Source organism: Eleginops maclovinus, chromosome 15 (genome assembly GCF_036324505.1).
Source record: "Eleginops maclovinus isolate JMC-PN-2008 ecotype Puerto Natales chromosome 15, JC_Emac_rtc_rv5, whole genome shotgun sequence".
Lineage (NCBI taxonomy): Eukaryota > Metazoa > Chordata > Actinopteri > Perciformes > Eleginopidae > Eleginops > Eleginops maclovinus.
This window is the reverse complement of record NC_086363.1, coordinates 1,046,312-1,071,101: the sequence shown is the minus strand read 5'-3', so window position 1 is coordinate 1,071,101 and position 24,790 is coordinate 1,046,312. Positions and strand designations below refer to the sequence as shown.

Genomic DNA, 24,790 nt, shown 5'->3' with positions numbered 1-24,790 from the left:
TTCAAAAACGATGTTTGCTTGTGCACTTTACTGGGCGTCTTCCTCGGGAGGTGTTCCAGGCACATCCAGCTGGGAGGAGACAGGGGCAGATCCAGGACCAGGTGGAAGGATTACATCTCTACGCTGGCCTGGGAGAGCCTTAGAAACCCCCAGTCAGAGCTCACAAGGCTCCTCGCTGTGGTGGTAATCAAACCCCGACTCAAGAATTGCTGCTTCAGTTCCCAGTTGAGTATGAATGATGAAGTATCAATGAATAAATGGATAAATAAATGTGGGAAAAAATATGGAAGTAAATAAAGGAATACAGGAATAAGTAAATAAAATAATACATACAAGAAGTAAATAAAGGAATACATAAATAAAATAATTAATGAATGTCGAAACAAATAAAGGAATAAATATATATGAATACACGAATAAATAAAGGTGGAATTAAAACAAGTTAAGACCGGTGTTTACGGAAGACATGGGGCTTGGCTGTGATTGGTTTTGCGTCGTCCTGACGTAGCTCTGCGCGATTGCGTCATGACTACAGAGTCATGTGAAAGTGGGCGTGGTTAAATCTAAACTGGGTTAGAAAACAACAGACGGGAAGTCAGTTGGGACTTTTAATCCGGATAAATAACAAATAAAGAGAAAGAAACATGAAGTAAACACTTTTGATACTTGAACCTGGGATTTATCCTGCCAGCTAGCTGAAAACTCGAGGATAAAATGTGTTTTATATGAAGAAGTTCTGCTGCAGTATTAAAGTAAGTCCCTGCTGTTAGCATTGTGAGCTAACTATGGCTAGCTGTCGTCGAGTTACATTTAACCTGTTAAACTTTAATTTAAAAAACAGACAGTTTATAGAGTCACATTTAAATTGTACTTTTACTCCACTACATTTATTTAATACCTTTAGTTGCTAGGGAGATTAGGATTGATGATGGTAAATATAATCTCCCTTAAATCAGACTTTAGTTCACCTGCAGTAAATCCAGCAGCTACCCTGCAGTATACAAAGCCATTCAAACTAGCTGCACCTTTACCAGCTCTGAGAACACTTTAATGATCAATCATTATAAAACATATCAGAGATATTATTCTGAAATGGACCAATCAGACAATGACTACTTTTACTGTCCTTTTTTGACGGACAGGATGGCAGGTTTGTCCACGTTTCTAGAGAATGTGAAGCTGGGTCTGAAGATAGACGTCCTGAGGGAGGTGGGACGTCAGTATCCAGTCTTCTGCTTCCTGCTGCTGTCTATGGTGGCGCTCACACTGCTGCTGAACAGGTAAAAAAACACTAAATAATAAGGTATATTATAAATTCGATAAGTGTTTTAATGGGCTCACTGGTGGCTGAATATGTCTGGACTCAGAGGGAGTCATGTGATGTGAGGAGTCCGACCTGCTGCTGTAGAGAATCATGGATCAGGACTCCCATGTTCAGATATAAAGCTACCTTCTATTGGAAGTTAAGTTTATTATAGGATGTCCATTAGCTGTGACTGAAAGCCTGGGGTCGTAATCTAAAAGCATACTTTAAAAAAACTCCCTTTACATTCAAAATACATTTCACAAAATGCTCCTGTTTGGTGAATTTTCTATCGAGTCATTCTGCATAATGCTTCCTCTGCAGATATCTCCACGTGCTGATGATCTTCTGGTCGTTCCTCGCTGGCGTCACCACTTTCTACTGCTCCTTGGGACCCGAATCCCTCATCCCAAATATCTTCTTCCCCGTGAAACAGAGGAACAAAGTGAGTCTGACAGAAGTAGCTGCAGAGTGTGCGAAGGCCTTTTTTAAAAATGTGTATTTATTTAAAAAGGAACGCAGTTTGTGCTAATTGCCCAACATATATCCAGCAAGTTCTATGTGCTGCAGACCCGTGCTATGCATTTCTAACATAACACGTTAACATTTCTATGTTCACAACAGGACTCAACGATCTGCAAACAGACTACAGTGTGATTTCAAACTAATAAATATACACTAATCCTTTTCTCTCCGCAGCGTCAGGAGCAGGAGTTGTTTCCTCTGGGTCACAGCTGCGCCGTGTGCGGGAAGGTGAAGTGCACCCGTCACCGGTACGTTAACAACACCTGTTTTATTTATTTATCTGCTACCTTTATCTATCCAGGGAACTCTTCAGAATCAGGCAGTACACATACTGATATAAACCTGAACATGGGCAGAATCAGAAGGCCTCTTTAAAGTACTCATGAATGATGAATGGCCGTGTCCCTTTGCTGCATGTCATTATGGAAAAAGCCATGGACAGCACTCGTTAGAATTTGGATTTGGATTTCTGTAGTTTGTAGTGTCCTGGGTCCCTTCAGATAGTACACTCTGATATCACTCATGTTTGACTCCTGCAGGCCGACGCTGCTGCTGGAGAACTACCAGCCCTGGTTGGACCTGAAGGTGCATTCAAAGGTGGACGCTTCGACAGCAGAGGTGCGTCCGTGTAGGGATTCATGCTTTTATACTGAATCAGTGTGTGTAAAATTGCAATGCAAGTCTTCATACCCCGCTGCCTGTGTCGTTGTTGGATATTGGTCAATGTGCATATTTATATTTTAACTACAATTATTTATATTTTGCATTTCATCAAATAATTTTACTTAACTTCTAGTATTTCTGTAAATACTTGTGTTTTATTTAATGTTATTGCACATTATTACTTCTTATGTTTGTATTCATTTTTCTATTGTTTTTTATTTTCATTAAAATGTTTTTATTCTTTTTTAAAATTCTTTTTTTTGCACATTTTAACTTTTAAGTCTAATGTTGGTATTGTTCCCCCGGCCTGTAGGTGTTCGAGTTAGTTCTGGAGAACTTTGTGTACCCGTGGTACCGGTAAGTGTTTCATTGAGTGTTATTTTTCTCCCAGTGGAGAAGCGGTTTTAAAAGCTTTCTGTTTTCAGGGACATCACGGACGACGAGGCGTGTGTCGATGAACTCAGGATGACTTTTCGCTTCTTCGCCTCGGTGCTCGTCCGCCGCGCTCAGAAGGTCTGTCTCAGAGAGGCTGAAAAAAACCCTATTTCTAATCATCCAAAGTCTACAGGTGTGTCTTTCTTTTGTCGGCAGGTTGATGTTCCTGCTGTGTTTGCTGACAAAGTGATGAAAGCTGGAATGAAGCACATTGAAATTCTGGCAAAAGCTCGTAGAAAAGGTATGAATTTGCATTATTATAATTATGATCAGGGTTTAGTCTAAACCAGGTACAGGGTCTCTGCTCCCTCTTACTGTGGGCGTGCGCCCTCAAACCAAAATCTTCCCCGTAAAATGTTAAAGCGATGCCAGAAAACAATATCTCTGTCGGTCAGAATAATGAGTCCAGAAATATGAAGACGGTGTCAAATAAAGCAGTGGTTCTAAAAATGGGGGTACAGGACACAGTACAGGATTCCAGACATTTGAAAAGAAGTCCGATCTTTTAGGACAGAAGTTATAATTCTGAAGAAATAGTTGGACATTTTTAAAAAGTTGAAATTTTGAGAAAAAAATCTGAAGTTTGAAAAGAAAATCGAAAGGAAAAATAATTGGGAGACAAAAGATGATTAAACTCTGTACCAAATAAATATCAAAATGTAAGAATACAAATTGAAATTCAAATAATTCAGAGAAACGAAAACTGAGGAAAAATAATCCTAATAATTCTTTATGTATAATCGAGGTCGGAGAAAAAAGACCACATTTGTAAACGCTGCCCCCCCGCTGTGTCTGTGTGTAGTGCGGAGTGTGGAGGGTCTGCAGCAGGCGGCTCTGGAGGAGTACGGCGCCGACCTTCACATCGCTCTGCGCAGCCGCAGAGACGAGCTGCTCTACCTCCGCAAACTCACCGAGATGCTGTTTCCATACGTCATGCCCCCCAAAGCCACCGACTGCAGGTAGGAAACGCACAGCACCTCACTTACACACTCACACTGTGGGACAAAGACTTCGATTCGCCTTTGAAGACCATTTACATGCACTAAAACCTGAATAGACTATATGATGCAATTTCTTCATCTTTACTCAGGTCTCTGGCTCTGCTGCTGCGGGAGGTGATGTCTGGCTCCGTCATGTTACCCACCATGGACTTCATGGCCGACCCTGTGAGCAAACAGTGCTTTATTATCAAACTAAAAACTACCGCGAGTCTAAAATGATATAAACGATCAGGTTAATGTTTGTTCAGGCCACCATACACATTCTGTAAAACCTTAAAATAATGTGATTTATTTTGTTTGTTGTTGAAGAAAACCCTTGAGTTCAATCGACCATCATGGAAGAATATGAAAGATGACACAGCATGAAAATAATATGAAATCACTTCATAATTACGGCTAAAACGAACTTTCCGGTCTGGTTTTTGTAAAGGTAATATTTCTCTTTCTCAGGACACGGTGAACCTGATGGTGCTGATATTTGTTGATGACGCTCCAGTAAGTAACCAAAACATGTCATATATACTCATCCTTCTACTCTGCAGGTAAACCAGTGAATATTGCAATAGAAATGCAACCTTTTTTAAACCCATTTTTAGTGGATATTGTTTCTTAACATGTCTTTGCTTCTCTTTTGTGTCTCCAGCCGGATCCTGATACCGAGCCTCCGTCTCCACTGGTTCCTTTCTTACAGAAATACGCCGAAGTCAACAACAAGAAGCAGTCTGTGAGTGCCTCGCTTTCAGAGACCTTTCTTTTTCAAGACAAAGAAATGCTTACTTTGTACTCTAGTGTCTAAAAAAGGCCCCCCCCTCTCCGAATGACTCGTAGTATGTGAAGCGCGTTGAGGGGTCGAAGAGAGACCTGATAAAGAGCTGTATAAGTGCAGTCCATTCACCATCAGATAAAGACCGACAGACCCCCTCCCTGCAGGTGCTGAAGCTGGACCTGAAGGAGATCAGGGAGGAGCAGGATCTACTCTTCCGCTTCATGAACTTCCTAAAGCAGGAGGGAGCCGTGCATGTGCTGCAGTTCTGCCTCACCGTGGGTACGTTCAAGGCGCCTCACACAAGGATGAACACAACAACAACCCGTCTGACTGTACACACTTTCTTCCTGCAGAGGAGTTCAACGATAAGATCCTGAGTCCCGACCTGAGTGACGTCGAGCTGCAGCGTCTGCACGGAGAGGTCCTGCACATCTACGAGACGTACTGCCTGGAGGAGAGCATCGACAAGATCAGCTTCGACCCCTTCATCGTGGACGAGATCCGGAACAGTGAGGCTTCATAAGTTCATCAGCACTCTGGTTGTATGGTTCAGATGTTGACTGTCCCTGTGTCCCCCGTCAGTCGCTGTAGGTCCGTACTGCGACGTGGTGAAGCTGCAGAAGATGCACTGCCTGTTCGAGGCGTACGAGCACGTCCTGTCTCTGCTGGAGAGGGTCTTCACCCCCATGTTCTGCCACAGCGACGAGGTGACAGCTCTCTGTCTTACCACCGTTTCACTTCAGTGAGATTCGGGTTTGAATACCTGCTAATAACTCAGGATTAAATGTGTTCATTTGTGGGGATTACACGTGGATTTAAAGGTCCTATTGTGCAAAATACAATCTCAAACGTGTGTCCCCTGCTCCTAGAGCACCATGGTGTTTTTGTAAACTACTCGTGTTGCAGAGGGGCGTGGCCAGCAGAAGCTCATTAGCATTAAAGCTACAGACCCAGAATCAGCTCTTCAGGAACAGATAGATGTGTTGCTTCTTTATTAATGACACTCTCCAACAGTATGCACGCTTACTTAAGTCATGTATCAGCGTGTGCTTCAGGCTTCAGCTCCTGTTCACTTTTCTCCTCTCTGTGTTCAGTACTTCAGACACCTGCTGAGGGGAGCCGAGTCTCCCACCAGGAACTCCAGAATCAACAGGTTGGTTTCTATCATTTATGTTAATACTGTTACCTAGCTTTGAATGTATATTTCAGGTGGAAAGGACAGCAAACATAAGCATGAAGACTGAGAGAGAGGTTATAATAAATCACCTGAAATAAAATAATAAGATTTCTGTTTCCAAAGGATGTTTAGTCCTCTGTCATAAAGGGGTTAGGACACGTGGAAATATTGACATTTAAGAAGCTTTTATCCAATGGCTGCAAGAAAGCAAGAGAGGGCCGTAAAGATGCATTACTTTATGGCCGGTGGAGTGCGGTTCACACAGGGTTTATGGGATGGACATTATATTGAAGTCTAAACAGTCCTGCTCAAACACACTCTCTGTCCCACCTGTTGGCACCTGGTCACCACTGTAAACATGAATATGATTTATATAAAAACAACTGAATTATGGGCTTCAAAATAATCACCATTTAAAAAACAAAAGCGATAATTTTGAAGAAATTATGAAAACAAAAAATCAGAAGTTTGAAAAGAAAATCAAAAGGGAAAACATTGAGACAGCAAGTGTGAATTTTTAAAGCAGCATTCTGTGCTTCAAAACGTAGAAGTGTCCTCTGAATACTCAGCTCTCTGTTGTCAAGGTGTTGCATCCTAAGCTGCCTGTGCATCTTGTTCCAGAAATAGCTTCAGTTGTGAGGAGAGTCGGTGAGTAGACGCTCTGCATGTGTCTCTGCTGAGAGCTGCACAGAGTGATGCATGCTGGGTATATCCCACACGCTAACGTCAGGAGCCACGGCTGAGCGTCGGTGCTTGTTCAAATGTCATGCTGGTGACTGCACTCTAACTTTAACCCCACATTTGAGTTAAATAATGCATCTGTGAACACCACATGGGTTTTTAGAGGCGCTAACGGGCAAAATATGAAGTCAAAATGATATGAAAATGTCTATTGTTTATATTTCTCTGAATTGTTTCCACTCTGTTATTGATTAGATTTGTAATGGAGGCCCTATTCTGCTTTCTGTGGGGTTCCCTGTATGTTTCAGTGCAGGTCTGCAAAAGGTAAAATCCCTGTGAGTTTCTCCCGCCCCCCGCCGCCTGAAATCAAACGCCTCCCTTGGACTCCTTTGTTTACTTCCGGATACATAGTGACATCCCTTGGTCACACTCGCGCTGCTATTGACTCGCGCTCCAACACATTGTAGGATAAGGGCGGGACATTTCTAAGCGGTGGGCCAATCAGCAGCAGAATAGGGCCCCTTTTGGAAGAGTGAATTCCTACAGGAGTAAGCTTCACCTTTTCTCCGTTCCCTGTAGGAACCTGTCGAAGCGAGGCGAGTCGTTTGGGATCAGCAGGATCGGCAGTAAGATCAAGGGAGTGTTCAAGAGCACGACGATGGAGGGAGCCATGCTGCCGATCTGCAGCATGAACGACATGGACGACGACCTGGTGAGGGTTTCGCTTCGTCCCGTCACTTTGGAGAGTTAAATATGTTCAGTAGCACATATTTCTCTGGGACTTAAAGACAATAAAAGCAATATTTTTTACTTTTTCTTTCACTTTCGACAACTTATACTAACATATTCACACTCTAAATAAACTGAATGCATAAATACAATTATTATAATATCAGAAATGGACTCCACTTATAAATACATACACTAATTTAGGTGCTTCGAGTCTCAATCAACGTGGGGAGGGGGGTTATGTGTGAATCAAATCAAACTGTATTTATGAATAACAAATATAAATGAAATAATCATAAATAAAAAATACAATTAATAAAATAAATAAAATGAAAACAAACAAATTAAATACTAATAAATAAAGTCAATCAAAAAATACATTACAGTTATTAATTCAAATGAATATAATACATAAAATAATGGGGGGGGGTTATGTGTCACTAGTGCTATTTACCTAGCACTTTTTATTCACAAAGGTAACTCAAACTGCTTCACAAACAGAACACTCCCTCCCCGGGTATAGATAAACCAATATATGTAATGATGATGTCTGAGGGGATAAAATCAGATTTTTAGATGTGGTTCCGTGTCCCCCTGCAGGTGGAAGAGGCGACTGTGGTGATGGAGGACGACTCCCCCGCGGAGCCCCCCTGCTCCGGGGCGGGGAGCCTCAGGAATCTGTCGTTCTGGAGCATCTGCATCCCGTACATCGACCTCTACGACGACGACAACAGGAGGGACAAGATCCCCGTGTTCTGCATCGACGTGGAGCGCAACGACAGGAAGGAAGGTGGGGACCTCCGTCAGCGGGGGCACATGGGCGTAGATTGAGATGTGGGGGTCATAAAACTGAAGTTAAAACACAGATAACGCCGGGGCAAGCCTGCCACGAAAGCCCCAGAGTCACTGTTTTCTTTCAAAATAAAAGCCCCAAAAAGTGCAGCAAAAAGCAAGCTCCAGGAAAGACTTGTTTTTCAAAATAAAAGCCCCAGAGTGTAGCTGTATACTTAAAGCAAGCTCCAGGAGAGGCTTGTTTTTCAAAATAAAAGCCCCAGAGTGTAGCTGTATACTTAAAGCAAGCTCCAGGAAAGGCTTGTTTTTCAAAATAAAAGCCCCAGAGTGTAGCTGTATACTTAAAGCAAGCTCCAGGAGAGGCTTGTTTTTCAAAATAAAAGCCCCAGAGTGTAGCTGTATACTTAAAGCAAGCTCCAGGAGAGGTGAAATATTTGCTCCGCATTATTGCACTTCATTCTTCTCCTTCTTGTTCCTGCAGTCGGTCATGAAACAGAGAAGTGGTCGGTCTTCAGGAGATATCTGGAGTTCTACGTCCTTGAATCAAAACTCACCGAGTTCCACGGTAAAAACCTCAGAACTCTTTCAGATTTCCCATAATCTAATCACAATATTACTTGTGTTAATCTGCTGTCCGTTCCTTTTACATTCTCTCTATTTATTCATCTTTTATTGCAGGCACGTTTGCAGACGCTCAGCTTCCGTCCAAACGAATAATTGGACCAAAGAATTTGGACTTCCTGGAATCCAAGAGGGAAGAATTTGAGGAATATTTACAGGTATTAAAACCTAGATTTTTATGAACAAAGCAAAGAAAAGGCACTCTAATTAATTTAACAGAAGGTGTTTTGGATTCATCTCTTTGTCGTCATTAGAGGGCAGTACAACTAAACAGTACACACACCGGACTTCAGTTGTGGAGAAAAACAGCAGCGAAAAAAAACTCCTTTTATTTACATTTAATGTCATTAATGGGTAGAATTATAGGGAATAACACATATAATAACTGTGTGTGTGTGTGTGTGTGTGTGTGCAGAGGCTCCTGCTGCACCCGGAGCTCAGTAACTCTCAGCTGCTGGCCGACTTCCTGTCTCCTCACAGCGTGGAGTCTCAGTTCCTGGAGAGGATGCTGCCCGACGTCAACCTGGGTTTGTTCCTGCAGCTTCTGCCCTAAATACCAACCGTTGACTTCACCTCTTCGTCCTTTTACTCATTAACCGTTTAACTGATTAGTTTTTGTTTCACAGGAAAGATTTTCAAGTCGGTGCCAGGGAAGCTGATAAAAGAGGTGAGTCCATTCCCTGAGATTAATATTTAACTAACATAGCTGTCTGTATTTGAAATCCTAGATCTTCAGTTCCCGGTCTTTAAACTCCACATCCTGAAGATGCTGTTGTTGTTTTGCCAGTAGAAGTCCATGAGGGTTAGGTAAACCAGAGGACCTTCCAGATAATTAATCAGACCCCTCTTCTGACTCCAGGGGCTCCATCAAGTTCCTCTGTGAGGAAAACAAACAATGAATCAGCCCGGAGAGATTCTTATTATCCTCCCAGAGCGAGTCATTATGAGAAGAGATCAGACTGAGCTGAGATACATGTATGCTTTTCTCTTCCGGTGATGGGGCTATCACTAGGGCTACTGTAGGTCAAATTAAATCAAAGAATCTGTGGAGGATACTACTGCTCGAAAAACTACCTTCATTTTAAAAGAACAAAAGTAGAAGAATACTCAAATATTTCTCTGACATCGTAGCAGATAAATACATTCTGGCAGGGAAAAAAAGTCACAAGGGTTAGGGTTAGGTTACTAAAGGCTTTTCTAAAGGTTTACTAAAGGCTTTTCTAAAGGTTTACTAAAGGTTTACTAAAGGCTTTTCTAAAGGCTTTTCTAAAGGTTTACTAAAGGCTTTCTAAAGGTTTACTAAAGGCTTTTCTAAAGGCTTTTCTAAAGGTTTTCTAAAGGCTTTTCTAAAGGTTTACTAAAGGCTTTTCTAAAGGTTTACTAAAGGCTTTTTTAAAGGTTTACTAAAGGCTTTTCTAAAGGTTTACTAAAGGTTTACTAAAGGTTTACTAAAGGCTTTTCTAAAGGCAATTCTAAAGCTTTACTAAAGGCTTTTGTTTAAGGTTTATTTCCTCACAAATGAACAATATGAATCTGGTAAGTATATTGCAAATCTTTTCTTAATTATGTCCCTTCTCTGACCCCCAGTGGTTCTGTGCTGTTCCTCTGTAAACCCCCCCCCCCACTGATGACATGAACTCTGGTTTCTTTCAGAAAGGACAGAACCTGGATCCTTTCCTTCAGTCCTTCTTCAACTCCTGCGAGTCTCCCAAACCAAAACCCAGCCGCCCAGAACTCACCATCCTCAGCCCGTCCAACGAGAACAACAAGAAGGTCCGACACACACACACACACACACACACACACACACACACACACACACACACACACACACACACACACACACACACACACACACCGTCCTCAGCACATCCAACGATAACAGCAACAAGCTCCAAGAGGAAAGGGGAGGTCTTTCCCCGGAGAGGATGTGGAGTGTCAATTTCTTCGATGAACCGTCATGTTTATCTCCGTGGAAACAGACATGATGAATGATGGTTATATCCTGTGTGTCAACGGACAAGAAACAATCAGCGGATAGGAAGCTTTCTGTTTCTGCAGAATCAAGTTATTTTAGTGCAACAAGGATTCCTTCTGTAATTTAGGGCGTTAAACTGACCTTAATGATGAGTCATTCTGAGTTTTGCTCCAACTGGGGAACCAATGAGCTGCAGCAGAGCACAGTAAACAACAACATACTACTCAAAGCAAGACAACAAGACGAGAGGTCTTTTAAAGGAGGTTTTTGGTACGGTTGGGTAAGATAAAGAGGTAGCAGGAAGTGCACAGGTAGCTGATGCTCTCTCCCCCCCAGCTGTTCACCGACCTGTTCCAGAACAACGCCGACCTGTCGGAGAGTCCGGAGAGGAAGCACAACCGCAACTGCTTCGAAGAGACGCTCTCTGTGGACGGCATGTACGACTACATGATGTACGTGGGTAAGTGAAGCACGGGGTCCACTTCTCTCTGAGAGGCCAGGAGAGCCGGGTCATTGAAGCGTCCCTCAGGTCTGGGTCTGGACTTCTGAGACTCTCTTATTTACTTCTTTGTTTTCCTCCAGGCCGGACGGTGTTCAGCACAGCCGACTGGATGAACCACGCTCTGGCCGCGGGTCGGATCCTCTTCAAGAACTCGTTTGAAGCGTACATGGATCAGTACCTGCAGAGCAAGCTGGACCACATCCTGCAGGAGCACAACATGGTGTCGCTCATCACACAGCTCCGAGGTGTGTGTGTGTGTGTGTGTGTGTGTGTGTGTGTGTGTGTGTGTGTGTGTGTGTGTGTGTGTGTGTGTGTGTGTGTGTGTGTGTGTGTGTGTGTGTGTGTGTGTGTGTGTGTGTGTGTGTGTGTGTGTGTGTGTGTGTGTGTGTGTGTGTGTGTGTGTGTGTGTTACCAGAAAAAACTCAAAATGTTGAAAACTACATTTATTGAAATTAAGTAGAAAATACTTAAACTCAAATACATTCCAAAATCAACGTAAATAGATTCAAACATTCTCTGAGTTAAAAGTGTTTAATAAAGGAGAAAAAACTCAAATATTCCCAAAGATTAAAGCAGTTAATTGATAATATTAATACAGTTTTATATTCTGTGATTAAACATACTTGAAAATATACTGAATTTATGAGGAAAAAAATTCTAAACATTAAACTGATTAAATATCCAGAAAATCCAAAATCAACTCAATTATTTTCTGAGATTTAAATAATAAATATTTAAAAATGTAAATATTTTGTGAGTTCAGAGTAATTTACAATATTGATTAAGTAAATGTATTGGAAAAGAATCAAACATTTGAGATTAAATTGCAAGATAATCTCAAATATCCTCTGAGACTTCAGTGGTAAATCTTCTAGAAAGAACTCACAGATTTGATGAGAATGAAGAATTTGTCTCAGGATAAAAAAGCCTTGAGCGTTGAGAGTTCCCTCCTCTCCTTTTCGACAGAAACAGTTCGTCATAATCTGAGTTTCATCTCTGTTTTCTGCCTCCCCTGCAGACGCTGTTTTCTGTGAGAGCAGCGAGGAGCTGACCCCCCAGGACAAACAGAGCAGAGCCAAGAAGACCTTCGAGGAGATGATGAATTATTTACCAGGTCTGTTTTTCAATGGTGTTTTCTCCGGAATGTGCCGTAGTTTGAAGTATTAGCCGCGGGTTTATCTGCAAACGAATTATTTCCAGGTCTCAGAGAGTGTGTCCTGCAGGAAACACACTCCTGGTATCGGTCATCGTCTGAGCCTCCTCCTTCCACGTGGAAGAGACGTTAAAGCATGCATTTGACTTCCTTTATATCTGAAACTCCTCCCTATCAATAGGAGTTTGGTGCTAAAGGTGTATCATACAATATCCACATAAATCCCTGTAGTATGAGCACTCCTGTCTCAAATCTTTAGGACATTTAATATCCAGAGCGGTTCTGCAGAGGTGTGGGACGTGACGCTCAGCTGTTTCCTCTTTAATCTAAGTCTCTGATTTCAGATTTTGTGGTGAAGTGCATCGGTCAGGAGTCCAAATACGAAGGAGTGAGACTCCTGTTCGAGGGCTTCCAGCAGCCCGTCCTCAACAAGCAGGTAAACAGAGACACCTTCAAACTGTGGACAGCCTCAGGCCTGCAGGAAGAGTTGAGTCCAGCTTACGGACAGTAAAGTAGTCATTGCTCTGTTCTAACTGCTGGTTGTTTCAGATGACGTACGTGCTGCTGGACATCGCCGTGCAGGAGATGTTCCCTGAACTCAGCAAGGTAAACCAGGAAGAGATTCAACTCACAGGTGCAGGAGAGAAATATCACATCTGACATGAGATGTGTGCCAATCCTACCCGGCAACAGAGGGTTCCGATATCTCTGGAAACCAAAAAACAATCCCACAGTTTTCACAGCTGGGTCTCTTCTGAGACTTTCTCCTCCTTGCTGAATACCTTCCAGCTACTCCTACCCCTTTTTAGTTTGGGAACCCTTTCCAAAAAGCCTTAGTCATTGTCCTTGCATGAACCCTCACACTTACACACTTCTTAAGAGTCTCTGAAATGCTTCTCTGATGCTGCTCCCTGTTTCCTCTGCAGGGAGTGAAGGAGGCGTCCGGCATGTGAAGAACCGACTCCTGAACTGGGATCAGAAATCCTCGAGTGTTTCTGAAACGGCTGCCATCATCTTTACATTCCTCTGTATATAAACGACGAATAAAGAGAAATATATTTATTGATGCTACTGCAGCTGTCTGTCATCGTTTCTGTTTCAAACCAGTAGAGATTTCCAATTTCAGTTAACTAAATGACCTTTTTGAATTCATCCAATCAGCAGAGACTTATTTCTTTTGATTCAACAACATTTATTGACACAGTCCCGGTACAAGGCTGTGGTCAAACTGGGAGCCTCTTTGTCCCGGAGTGAATGAATCCGAAGCCAGGAATGTGTCCTCGTCCTCAAGCTGCTGATCCGTGACGAGCGCCAATGCATTACCAGGCAGTGAGCGTCCCCTCCAGGAAGTCCCTCACAGAGGAGGCTTTGTTGCTGAGGAACTCAGAGGGAAGAGCTCTGTCCGGAAGAACGGGGATCGACTGTCCAGCCCCGACCACAAACACTGAACAATCACACACTTAATTGGACCTGCTAATTGAAATCCTCAGTAAAGGAAAAGGACCGAAACAATCTAAGACAGATCAGCGGGTCACCACAATGTGTGTGTGTGTGTGTGTGTGTGTGTGTACAGCCAGGAGAGAGAGGGGTGAGATTAGTGGGGCTTAATGAGCAGCACACCGGGCGTGAGCTTCATCTAATTAGTGACCTGCGGGGGAGAGGAAGGTAAAGATAAAGATGAAACATGAGTCCTTAACTTCTTTTAAGTTTTTATTTGAACTAAAATCGTGATTATTTACCGCTAAATTAGTGAAAGTGTGTTTTTCTAGAAGACAACGTGTAGTGGTGCTTTCCTTCCATCGGACTCCATCGGTTACACACAACCAACACATTGTCCGTGATAGGCTAAAGGGGCGGGACATCTCTAAGCTGTTGACCAATCACAACTGAGCCGGCCAGCTAACCAATCAGAGCAGACTGGGCTCTGGTTTCAGACAGAGGGTGAAAAGAGGAGCTGCAGCACAGGAAGAGAAACATAAAGAGCTTTCTGAACATTAGAGCATGGAGACATGTCCCAGGAGAGACACAGAGCATGGAGACATGTCCCAGGAGAGACACAGAGCATGGAGACATGTCCCAGGAGAGACACAGAGCATGGAGACATGTCCCAGGAGAGACAAAAATGAACCTCAAGATTTTTCAATTCTTTTTCGTTTCAAAATAATTGAAAAATCAAACTAAGAATAAAGTCTAACTTTCTGATTGATTTTCCGTCCCGTCAGAAGAGCATCCGTCCTGTTAGATCCCTCGGTTCTACGTGGAAAAGTTCTCCTGTTCTCTGGGTAAACTCAGCCAAGCTTGTCCCCACAGAGAGTCCACAGCAGCACCAGTGAAACCAGTAAGACCAGCGAAGACGTTAGTCCCGGGGACGAGTTAAAGATCTTGATGCGTCCTTCCACAGACGGATACACCCATGGCTTCTGAGCGATGTAGGCCGACACCACAGAGATATCCAGATCCCCTGGGAGGAAATAACATACAGGCATGAGCATTGAACTGGTCCAGAACCCTCACCAGAACCCCCTCCCACTGGACACCCAGAACATGACTCTCTCCATTTAAAAACACGGTTAGAACTCCAGAATAAATCCCTGCTCACCGCTGTCGTGTTTCAGCATCTCCTCTGGGATCATGGAGAACCCGTCTCCCCCCTCCACCAGGTAGATCGGCAGCACCACCTTGTAGACCTCGTCCTGCTGCACCGCCTCGTACCGGGGGACCCGGCACCTGGTGCAGAGGATGCTGAGGCTCTGGACCTGATGCCCCGAGGGCTCAGAGAGGTCAAACTCCACCTGAAACCCTGCAGCGGGACAAAGTGTTACTTGCAATTAAACCACGTTGATCTCAGAAGCTAACGTTAGCATTATATGTCGTCTCTGAAGCTACCTGAGACCTGCAGGAACTCCCCGGTGCTCTGTCCGTACCGCCTCACTGAGTGTTCGAAGGCTTTGAACAGCGTGGAGCCCTTCAGGTGCACCAGGTCGAAGGTTCCCCCAAACGGCAGGACGGAGATCAGGTCCTCCATGGTGATGGAGCCTGCAGAAACACACAATAGTTATTCTGACAGAAAAACGTTTAGCGCGGGAAACAGAGTATCGTCAGCGAAGAGGCGAATCTCTACTTTGAGGAAAGGAGAAGTAAAGACATTTCAGAATAAATAAAATAACATTGTGCTAAATGGATATCGCTGTCAGGGTTTCAAGAATGTCTAAAGATCTTCTGTTTGGTTTAATCTTCAATAATTATTTCAGTCTAAATTACTTTCTTCACAGAAAATTGACATTATGTTTTTATTTTTCAAACATATGTTTAGATTTTTACACCAGTAAATAAAATGAATAAATATATTTATTATTATTAATATTATTAATAATAATCTGATTTTCTGATTCTCATTCTTTTTACTTTAACTTCGATGAAACTGCCTAACGCACCGTTCCTGGATCGCTCGTCGATGGAGGTCCGGACGCCACCCCCGTTGAAGATGGCGGCGCTGACGTGGTTCCACTGCTGGCCGTCGGAGGAGCGGATGTTGTTGTTCACCTGAGACACAAAGTTTGAGTTAACTTAAAGCTAACTTCCATCTGCGGAGTCTTTACTTTTAATTATCTTTGTCCCAGTTCCTCACCATGGCGTCACAGATCAGGTTTCCCAGGTTGCACTCTCTGAACCGACATTCCACCGCCGAGCCGTTCAGGAAAACCATTGTTTTCCCGACCACCTGAGAGGAGAAGTTCGCCAGACTCTTCTTCCACTCGTTCACATCGGCAAGAAACTGCGGATCTACACCGGAGATACAGAAACACATGTCATGTCTCTGGTAAAGGGGAAATAGTTTTAGAGTGGTGCAGGGAGGCAGCATCTCCCTGGTCCAATGGGATTTCAGCACTTCACCTCACCACCGCTAAGCTAAAGGAGGCTAATGTTGGGCTATAAAGGAACTACAGCACGGTCACATGACTTCACATCACTACCGCTAAGCTAAACGTGGGTAATGTTGGGCTATAAAGGTACTACAGCACGGTCACATGACTTCACGTCACCACCGCTAAGCTAAAGGAGGCTAATATTGGGCTATAAAGGAACTACAGCACGGTCACATGACTTCACGTCACCACCGCTAAGCTAAAGGCGGCTAATGTTGGGCTATAAAGGAACTACAGCACGGTCACATGACTTCACGTCTCCACCGCTAAGCTAAACGTGGCTAATGTTGGGCTATAAAGGAACTACAGCACGGTCACATGACTTCACGTCACCACCGCTAAGCTAAAGGAGGCTAATGTTGGGCTATAAAGGAACTACAGCACGGTCACATGACTTCACGTCTCCACCGCTAAGCTAAAGGTGGCTAATGTTGGGCTATAAAGGAACTACAGCACGGTCACATGACTTCACGTCTCCACCGCTAAGCTAAAGGTGGCTAATGTTGGGCTATAAAGGAACTACAGCACGGTCACATGACTTCACATCACCACCGCTAAGCTAAACGTGGGTAATGTTGGGCTATAAAGGAACTACAGCACAGTCACATGACTTCACGTCTCCACCGCTAAGCTAAAGGTGGCTAATGTTGGGCTATAAAGGAACTACAGCACGGTCACATGACTTCACATCACTACCGCTAAGCTAAACGTGGCTAATGTTGGGCTATAAAGGAACTACAGCACGGTCACATGAGTTCACGTCACCACCGCTAAGCTAAAGGAGGCTAATGTTGGGCTATAAAGGAACTACAGCACGGTCACATGACTTCACGTCACCACCGCTAAGCTAAAGGTGGCTAATGTTGGGCTATAAAGGAACTACAGCACAGTCACATGAGTTCACGTCTCCACCGCTAAGCTAAAGGAGGCTAATGTTGGGCTATAAAGGAACTACAGCACGGTCACATGCACGGAAATACCATTGACTTTAGGAGCAGCAATGAAATGCTGACTCAGGTCTAGGTTTTAGGACTCATTCCTGCACTTGGGATAAAACCTTTGGTACTCACCCTGCTGCACGCTGCCATCCAGCAGGATGGGGTTTCCTGTTGCCTTCAGGACGTCCCCAGCCTTGTTAAAAGTCACCTTCAGGTTGCCCAGGTATTTCCCGAAAGCGTACGCCTGCACCACTGGAACCTGCCGTCCATCGTCCGACTTCACCATGAAGGGATATTTTCCTGCCGGGACTTCGGTGGAGGGGGGGGTTCCTAGGGTATAAAGAGTGGAGAGGAAGGAGTTTAAGACAGTAGCGTCTCTACTTTAAAGAGTCCTCTCCTGCTGATGTTCAGGTGTATATCAGTATGTAGAGTCTCTACTTTAAAGAGTCCTCTCCTGCTGATGTTCAGGTGTATATCAGTATGTAGTGTCTCTACTTTAAAGAGTCCTCTCCTGCTGATGTTCAGGTGTATATCAGTATGTAGAGTCTCTACTTTAAAGAGTCCTCTCCTGCTGATGTTCAGGTGTATATCAGTATGTAGAGTCTCTACTTTAAAGAGTCCTCTCCTGCTGATGTTCAGGTGTATATCAGTATGTAGTGTCTCTACTTTAAAGAGTCCTCTCCTGCTGATGTTCAGGTGTATATCAGTATGTAGAGTCTCTACTTTAAAGAGTCCTCTCCTGCTGATGTTCAGGTGTATATCAGTATGTAGTGTCTCTACTTTAAAGAGTCCTCTCCTGCTGATGTTCAGGTGTATATCAGTATGTAGTGTCTCTACTTTAAAGAGTCCTCTCCTGCTGATGTTCAGGTGTATATCAGTATGTAGAGTCTCTACTTTAAAGAGTCCTCTCCTGCTGATGTTCAGGTGTATATCAGTATGTAGAGTCTCTACTTTAAAGAGTCCTCTCCTGCTGATGTTCAGGTGTATATCAGTATGTAGTGTCTCTACTTTAAAGAGTCCTCTCCTGCTGATGTTCAGGTGTATATCAGTATGTAGAGTCTCTACTTTAAAGAGTCCTCTCCTGCTGATGTTCAGGTGTATATCAGTATGTAGTGTCTCTACTTTAAAGAGTCCTCTCCTGCTGATGTTCAGGTGTATGTCTCTACTTTAAAGAGTCCTCTCCTGCTGATGTTCAGGTATATATCAGTATGTAGAGTCTCTACTTTAAAGAGTCCTCTCCTGCTGATGTTCAGGTGTATATCAGTATGTAGTGTCTCTACTTTAAAGAGTCCTCTCCTGCTGATGTTCAGGTGTATGTCTCTACTTTAAAGAGTCCTCTCCTGCTGATGTTCAGGTGTATATCAGTATGTAGTGTCTCTACTTTAAAGAGTCCTCTCCTGCTGATGTTCAGGTATATATCAGTATGTAGAGTCTCTACTTTAAAGAGTCCTCTCCTGCTGATGTTCAGGTGTATGTCTCTACTTTAAAGAGTCCTCTCCTGCTGAATCTTTAGTGATTCTTGGTTAAATCTGTGTGTTCACACGGCTCTGCAGTCTCTTGCAAAGGTTTTAGGGCAAACGTTTGTCTGCGTAATAAAGGGTCTGGCACGCATTTTATTTTCTAACCACAATGGGATTCTGGAAAATAAGCAGGGAGCGTTCTGCAGTTTAATAACACGTCATGAGTCTGGCTTTTGTTTTTACAAATTTAAGAACACTCCATGTTTTGTTGCATGGATTAAAGAAACTGTATTAATTATCTTGGATTTTGTTTCCTTTAGACAGGACCAGCTTTCAATTATTTTCTCTAGTTTGTAGCACAGAGAAACTGCACGTCACTAGAGGCTTTGAACGCATCCCTGAGGCTTCCTCCTCCTGTTTATAGAAAGCTGTAGATCGTTACTGATGTGGACGCTGTGTTTACTCCAGAACTGTGCCCGACGACTCAGAGTTTCCTCTCCGACACACCGAGGGAGGGGAAGTCTCACCCTGACTCAGAGTGAGAAACACATGTTTTTCAGACGTTTATATCTAAACGTATCTATATCTATACTTTACCTAATTGCAATTTGAAAGTGCTTTTCTTGAGTGTTTTCTTTTCAGCAACTTTATAAGTGTAGTCCATAACAGACACCTTCCTCTTCCAGCTTTATTTCCCTTAGAAACACCAGATCTTTTTTTAAAAACACATGAATAATGATGGTTTTGAGTTACAGTAACTGCTGAAAGACTAGAATAATCAATCAGCCAATTAAAGAAACTTAATTGGACTCTAAAACACCTTTAAGTCTCTCTAATTTATAGATTTTTTATTGTTATTTCAGATGTGTTGGCATGTAATGAAGTAAAAAACAGAGTTTAGGTACAACATACTGACTTTTTCTTGTAGTGAAGTATTTTTTTAGTACTTTTATTGAAGTAAAGGACGTGAATTCTTCCTCAGAGACAAAACCATATTAAATAAACGGGAGATGTTACCGGTGTAGAGGAAAGTGTTACTGTGTCCCCCGATGACCACGTCCACCCCGCGGACCCTCCTGGCGATCTCTTGGTCCATGGTGAACCCGGAGTGACCGAGAGCGATGATCTTATTGACCCCCAGCGTCAGGAGCTTGTCCACCTGCAGCTGCAGGGCGGGAACCTCCGCCTCGAAGTGCAGGTATGGACCTGCAGAGACACGGGGTAATATGTGAAGCAGCACAGGGAGAGAAACTATCCTCTCTGAGAAATCTAAAACCTTTTCACCACATTATATATCATCAACCTGGGAGAGACTGTCATATCCATTAAACCTGCAGAACAAAAGCAACATGCCAAGTTAGAGGGACGTTTTTACCACATAATAATGACTTGAAGGCACTTCTGCAGTACTCTTTAATATTCAAACTTTTAATAGAATTGTGTTCATTATTTTTAGGGTTATAATTATTGTTATAAATAATAATATTATAAGGATAAATATTTTACTTCAGTTTTTATTTACTACTATTATTTTACATTGATCCTGAAAAACTGAATTGGACCATCGTTATGAATTATGATTTATTTCATTAATATAATTTAATATATTATTAATATAGAGTCAGAGTCAATCAGGTATAACCTGTCCCCTGCTCGACTCACCTGGTTTGGACAGCGCTGTTGTCTCCTGAGAAGTGTACCCCACGATGCCCACCTTCTCCCCCCCCACCGTCAGGATCTTGTACGGGAGGTACGAGCTGCTGAACGCCGGCAGGGTCGAGTCCGTTTTTAGATTGGCGCTGAGGACGGGACAGAGGATCTGCTCCATGAACGGCTTCATCAGACCCTCCACCTCGTTATCAAACTCGTGGTTCCCAAAGGCCTGGGAGAAAGGAGAGGACTCTTTAAAGTAGAGACGCTACATACTGATATACACCTGAACATCAGCAGGAGAGGACTCTTAAAGTAGAGACACTACATACTGATATACACCTGAACATCAGCAGGAGAGGACTCTTTAAAGTAGAGACTCTACATACTGATACACACCTGAACATCAGCAGGAGAGGACTCTTTAAAGTAGAGACACTACATACTGATATACACCTGAACATCAGCAGGAGAGGACTCTTTAAAGTAGAGACTCTACATACTGATATACACCTGAACATCAGCAGGAGAGGACTCTTTAAAGTAGAGACACTACATACTGATATACACCTGAACATCAGCAGGAGAGGACTCTTTAAAGTAGAGACACTACATACTGATATACACCTGAACATCAGCAGGAGAGGACTCTTTAAAGTAGAGACTCTACATACTGATATACACCTGAACATCAGCAGGAGAGGACTCTTTAAAGTAGAGACACTACATACTGATACACACCTGAACATCAGCAGGAGAGGACTCTTTAAAGTAGAGACACTACATACTGATATACACCTGAACATCAGCAGGAGAGGACTCTTTAAAGTAGAGACTCTACATACTGATATACACCTGAACATCAGCAGGAGAGGACTCTTTAAAGTAGAGACTCTACATCCCTAAATCTCTTAAGTATTTAAATGTTTACTTAAACCCTGAAGTTTTTCTTCCTGGACTTTAATTTGTTGGAGTAAACTCGGTAACCCCACCCCCCACCCCCCAGGAGATAGATGACGGCGCTGGTCTCTGTTATAAACATGCTTCTCAGTCTGCAGATTTGACTCTCCAGCACACCTGTCGGAGGGGCAAACAGTCTCCTGGTCCACACAGGACATATTAGAAGTCAAGGTCTAGAACATGCGGCTGTTCACGGCTACAGAAAGGAACTGGTCCGCAGCTCAGAGGCAGTCTGGAGCTGCTGGAAAACGTCTGTTCCAACAACAGCTAAGTGCTCTGCTGTCAGAGTGTACAGTGTGTGTTTTCCTCACCATGGAATCGTACTGCAGTTTGTTCATGAAGTGCGCCGCCTCGGCCCCCCTGTAGTGGTTGAACCACACCGTCCCCTGGAACTGATCCCCGGCGTCCAGCAGCAGCACGTTCGGCTCGGAGCTCCGGATCCGCTTCACCGCCGTCGCTCTGCGCGCCACCCCGGCGAAACACGCGGTGCTGTCGCTGCTACACGCCCCCGAGTGTGCGCTGGTCTCCTCCACCCGGGCGTGCACGTCGTTGGTGTGCAGGAGCACCAGTTCAAAGGCGGAGCAGGAGTTCAGGAGGAGGAAGAAGAGGAGCCGAGAGAGCACGCTCCTCTCCGGGCGCACCGCTGACATCGCTCCGTCGCGCGTAAACAACTCTGGAGGAGGGAGGCGTTCTTCTTCCTACCGCTGCTCCTGCTGCCTTTACAGTGTGGAAATTAAACAAAGACACACTACATGCCTGGAGGAGGAGGAGGAGGAGGAGGAGGAGGAGGAGGAGGAGGAGGATTTGGGTTGTTTTGATCCGCCTTTTTCTTCTGCCCTGAATTAACTTCTGAGATTACAGGCTGCACACTTCGCTGGCTGGCACATGTGAAGGCAGAGGTGAAGTGCAAAAGTACTGAAGTGTTAGCAGTGGCGTAGCAAGGCCTGTTTTAGGTGGGCTTCAGCTTCATGTTTTAAAGCCCAACCAAACGAACATTTTGAAAAAGAAGAAGCCCTTGTCATTGGTTATGGTATTTGTTATGCTTTGAGCTGTGCCCCCTCCCCTTACCAACAGAGTTAAATGAATGTAAACATCTTAAAATATGAAGTTCAGTAGAAGTTGACCACTGCTATTAAGTTAGTGAATTACAGGCTTAACTAAGAGTGTTCTACAGGAGGTGTAACCCCTTTGGAGAAGGAGAGGTACGTATTTGTATTCTGTGAATGTTTCTGTAAAGCACCTTAAAGCCACATGACTGTAAAGGAGAACAGAATCTGGAGATGTGTTCCTTTCTAGTTGCTTATTTTATTTTAATCAAACTAAATCATTTGTTCTGCAGGGTGAAACTCTAATACAACACTACTTTAATGAAGAAGACATTTGATAAATAAAAACTGCGTTTCTTCGATACACTTCTACGTGGTGTCTACGTACATTATTTGGCAGGGCTAATGTGTATTCCAGGCAGCACAGATATTCAGACTGCTCCACAGCTGTCTGTACATACAGTTTGTGTACAGTGCAGAGAGACAGCTGCAGCTGCTGGTTTGATTTCACTGTGAAACCAACACATGTCTGTGGAGACGGCCTTCAGGGCCTCCTCGGTTCTGCTTTCATTGTAAAACCACAACCCTTTCCCATTTCTATGTTTCAGATTGCATGTTCAGAGCAGGATTCAAGCGGCAAAATCAGGGTCTAAAACAAAAGCCTTAAAGCTGAATTTTGATTAATTTCCAGCAGGAGTCAGATTGCATAGAAGAGTGTTCCTCCTTCTCTCTTGATTCAAAACCTCAGTGAACATTTCCCCGACGAGTTGATGGTCTCAATCTGTAGTTTCAAGTCTTCTGCAACAGAGCACGATATGTATTTAGTAAATTATGGCGGGAAAATAGATGATAAAGCAGCCTCTCTCTGTGAGTGCAGGACGCTGTGTGAACTGGACGTGCACTCCTTATACTGATTTACATTTTTACCTTTTTGTACATTTGTATTTTTTAGTTCCAAGGATTTGTTTTGCTTCTTTTTGTATTTCGCTGCTGCAACAATCAAGTATTTCTGATTCTGAGAAAACTAAACAAAGCTGACAATACAACAGAAACCAGATGGTCGAAAGTTCCTCATTTAGGATGCCAAAAAAACAACCAGATGATGGCGACACATCCAACGAAAAGATGGCGTGTCAAACAAACAAAAACAAATCTAAACATGGCTTCCCCCAAATTCCAAGATGATGACAACCATAAATCCAAGTGCTTAGTAAGGCGTGTGGGTTTTATTTTTCAGGTTTAAACACGTGAGAAAGTCCTCATGCACCGCACTGAACCTGTCCTTCAGTCTCAGTCAGTGTGGTGGTGGAAAATCCGTGGGGACTTGGCTTAAGAACCGGAAGGTCACCAGTTCAAGTGCTGCAGAGAACACTGTGGGTTAATCCCAATGCTAACATGCTAACATTTAGCAGGAAACATTACCAAGGTCCTATCTATGATTAGCTTGTTAGCTTGTTAGCATGCTCACAGATTCTTTGTTTTGTTGATGTGTAAACAAAAGTGCAGCTGAAGTGGATATGAGGATTACATGCTGGAAGTTCACTGGAACTGCAACAAGTTTTAACCTGACAGTCTAAACCTGAGGAGTTCAGAAGGAAAGACACACCTCTAGGCTAAGAGAAACACTGAGACTGTCAGGATGGTTATTAGCACGACCACATATGAATTAGAGATTATTGGCTTCAATTTCCTCCCAGGAACTCATCTACTGACCCACAAGTCTTGGTAGAAATGACTTTTGGTGTCTGAAGACTTTGCTTCCTGAAATCGTGTCTCCTTAAAGATAGAAATAACTTTGTTTGCAAAAGTAAATAGAAACGTCTGTGCAGAGGACGCTCTGTCCACATGTTTTTCTTCTCCTGTCACAGTTCTGTTTACACACTATCAAACCACACAGACAGTCTTTATAAAACAGCCTTTATTTCAGCCTAAAGCGGAAGTCCTCTGGTGACGCCCATACGGTAACTCCGGGTCAGGTTTATTTCTGTACTGTTCCCCAGAGAAATACTTAAAGCATGCTTGCTGCCAGCAGTATCACCATTTACCCGCCCTGGAAACAACTTTTAAGTCCTTAACTGAACTGGTATTTATCGTAGAAATGTATGATAGTTATGTCACTGTAAGTTTCTTCTGCAGTTAGACTTACTCACAGCTTGAATTAGCATCAGCTGAGACGGAGACAACTGGCTGTGTCTCTGTGATGTCAGCTCTTCATTGTATGCAGTCTGCCTGTGTCCCTTGATTGATCTCCCCCTTTCCCCTCCCTTTGTTTGAGTATCCTGTAATGTAGAATTTGATTGGCTGTCCCCCTTCTTCCTCCCCTTTAAGAGTCTGGTCTAATGTTTGATCAGGTCAGATCCTGTAGGACATAGGTTGTGCAGGTTATCTGGCCTCCAGCTGGACCTGATTCTGCTAAATGCTCTTTATTAAAATAACACACCTTTGATTTGAAGCTTGTGGATTTGCTCTTTTCTTACCAGAAGG

The 24,790-nt window shown here is 43.4% G+C and overlaps 2 protein-coding genes across 6 annotated transcripts; one reads left to right on the top strand and one right to left on the bottom strand.

Annotated features, from left to right (window-relative positions):
- The first annotated feature begins 556 nt into the window (after positions 1-556).
- On the top strand, positions 557-13,397 carry LOC134876714 (sorting nexin-14-like). Of its 5 annotated transcripts, none has more exons than XM_063901796.1 (30): positions 557-752; positions 1,143-1,280; positions 1,628-1,748; positions 2,003-2,076; positions 2,368-2,446; positions 2,805-2,848; positions 2,917-3,004; positions 3,083-3,167; positions 3,729-3,885; positions 4,017-4,092; positions 4,378-4,422; positions 4,571-4,651; positions 4,858-4,972; positions 5,047-5,202; positions 5,276-5,400; positions 5,788-5,846; positions 6,492-6,518; positions 7,131-7,263; positions 7,881-8,070; positions 8,554-8,637; positions 8,751-8,851; positions 9,109-9,220; positions 9,320-9,360; positions 10,347-10,466; positions 11,008-11,131; positions 11,254-11,418; positions 12,192-12,287; positions 12,671-12,762; positions 12,876-12,932; positions 13,253-13,397. In XM_063901796.1, the coding sequence occupies exons 2-30, from the start codon at positions 1,144-1,146 to the stop codon at positions 13,277-13,279; spliced, it is 2,811 nt and encodes a 936-aa protein (XP_063757866.1). In that variant the 5' UTR covers positions 557-752; position 1,143; the 3' UTR covers positions 13,280-13,397. The 5 variants fall into 5 exon arrangements, 4 of the variants coding, with proteins under 4 accessions (XP_063757866.1, XP_063757864.1, XP_063757867.1 ...); XM_063901794.1 differs by having other exon boundaries at positions 4,756-4,972; XM_063901797.1 differs by lacking the exon at positions 6,492-6,518.
- Positions 13,398-14,023: 626 nt separating this feature from the next.
- Positions 14,024-24,515, bottom strand: LOC134876715 (snake venom 5'-nucleotidase-like). Its single transcript, XM_063901798.1, has 10 exons — positions 24,457-24,515; positions 21,572-22,016; positions 20,313-20,532; positions 19,668-19,856; positions 17,323-17,520; positions 15,955-16,109; positions 15,761-15,869; positions 15,213-15,362; positions 14,926-15,126; positions 14,024-14,787 (listed from the first exon to the last, which is right to left on the bottom strand). The coding sequence occupies exons 2-10, from the start codon at positions 21,908-21,910 to the stop codon at positions 14,615-14,617; spliced, it is 1,734 nt and encodes a 577-aa protein (XP_063757868.1). The 5' UTR covers positions 21,911-22,016; positions 24,457-24,515; the 3' UTR covers positions 14,024-14,614.
- Positions 24,516-24,790: the final 275 nt, after the last annotated feature.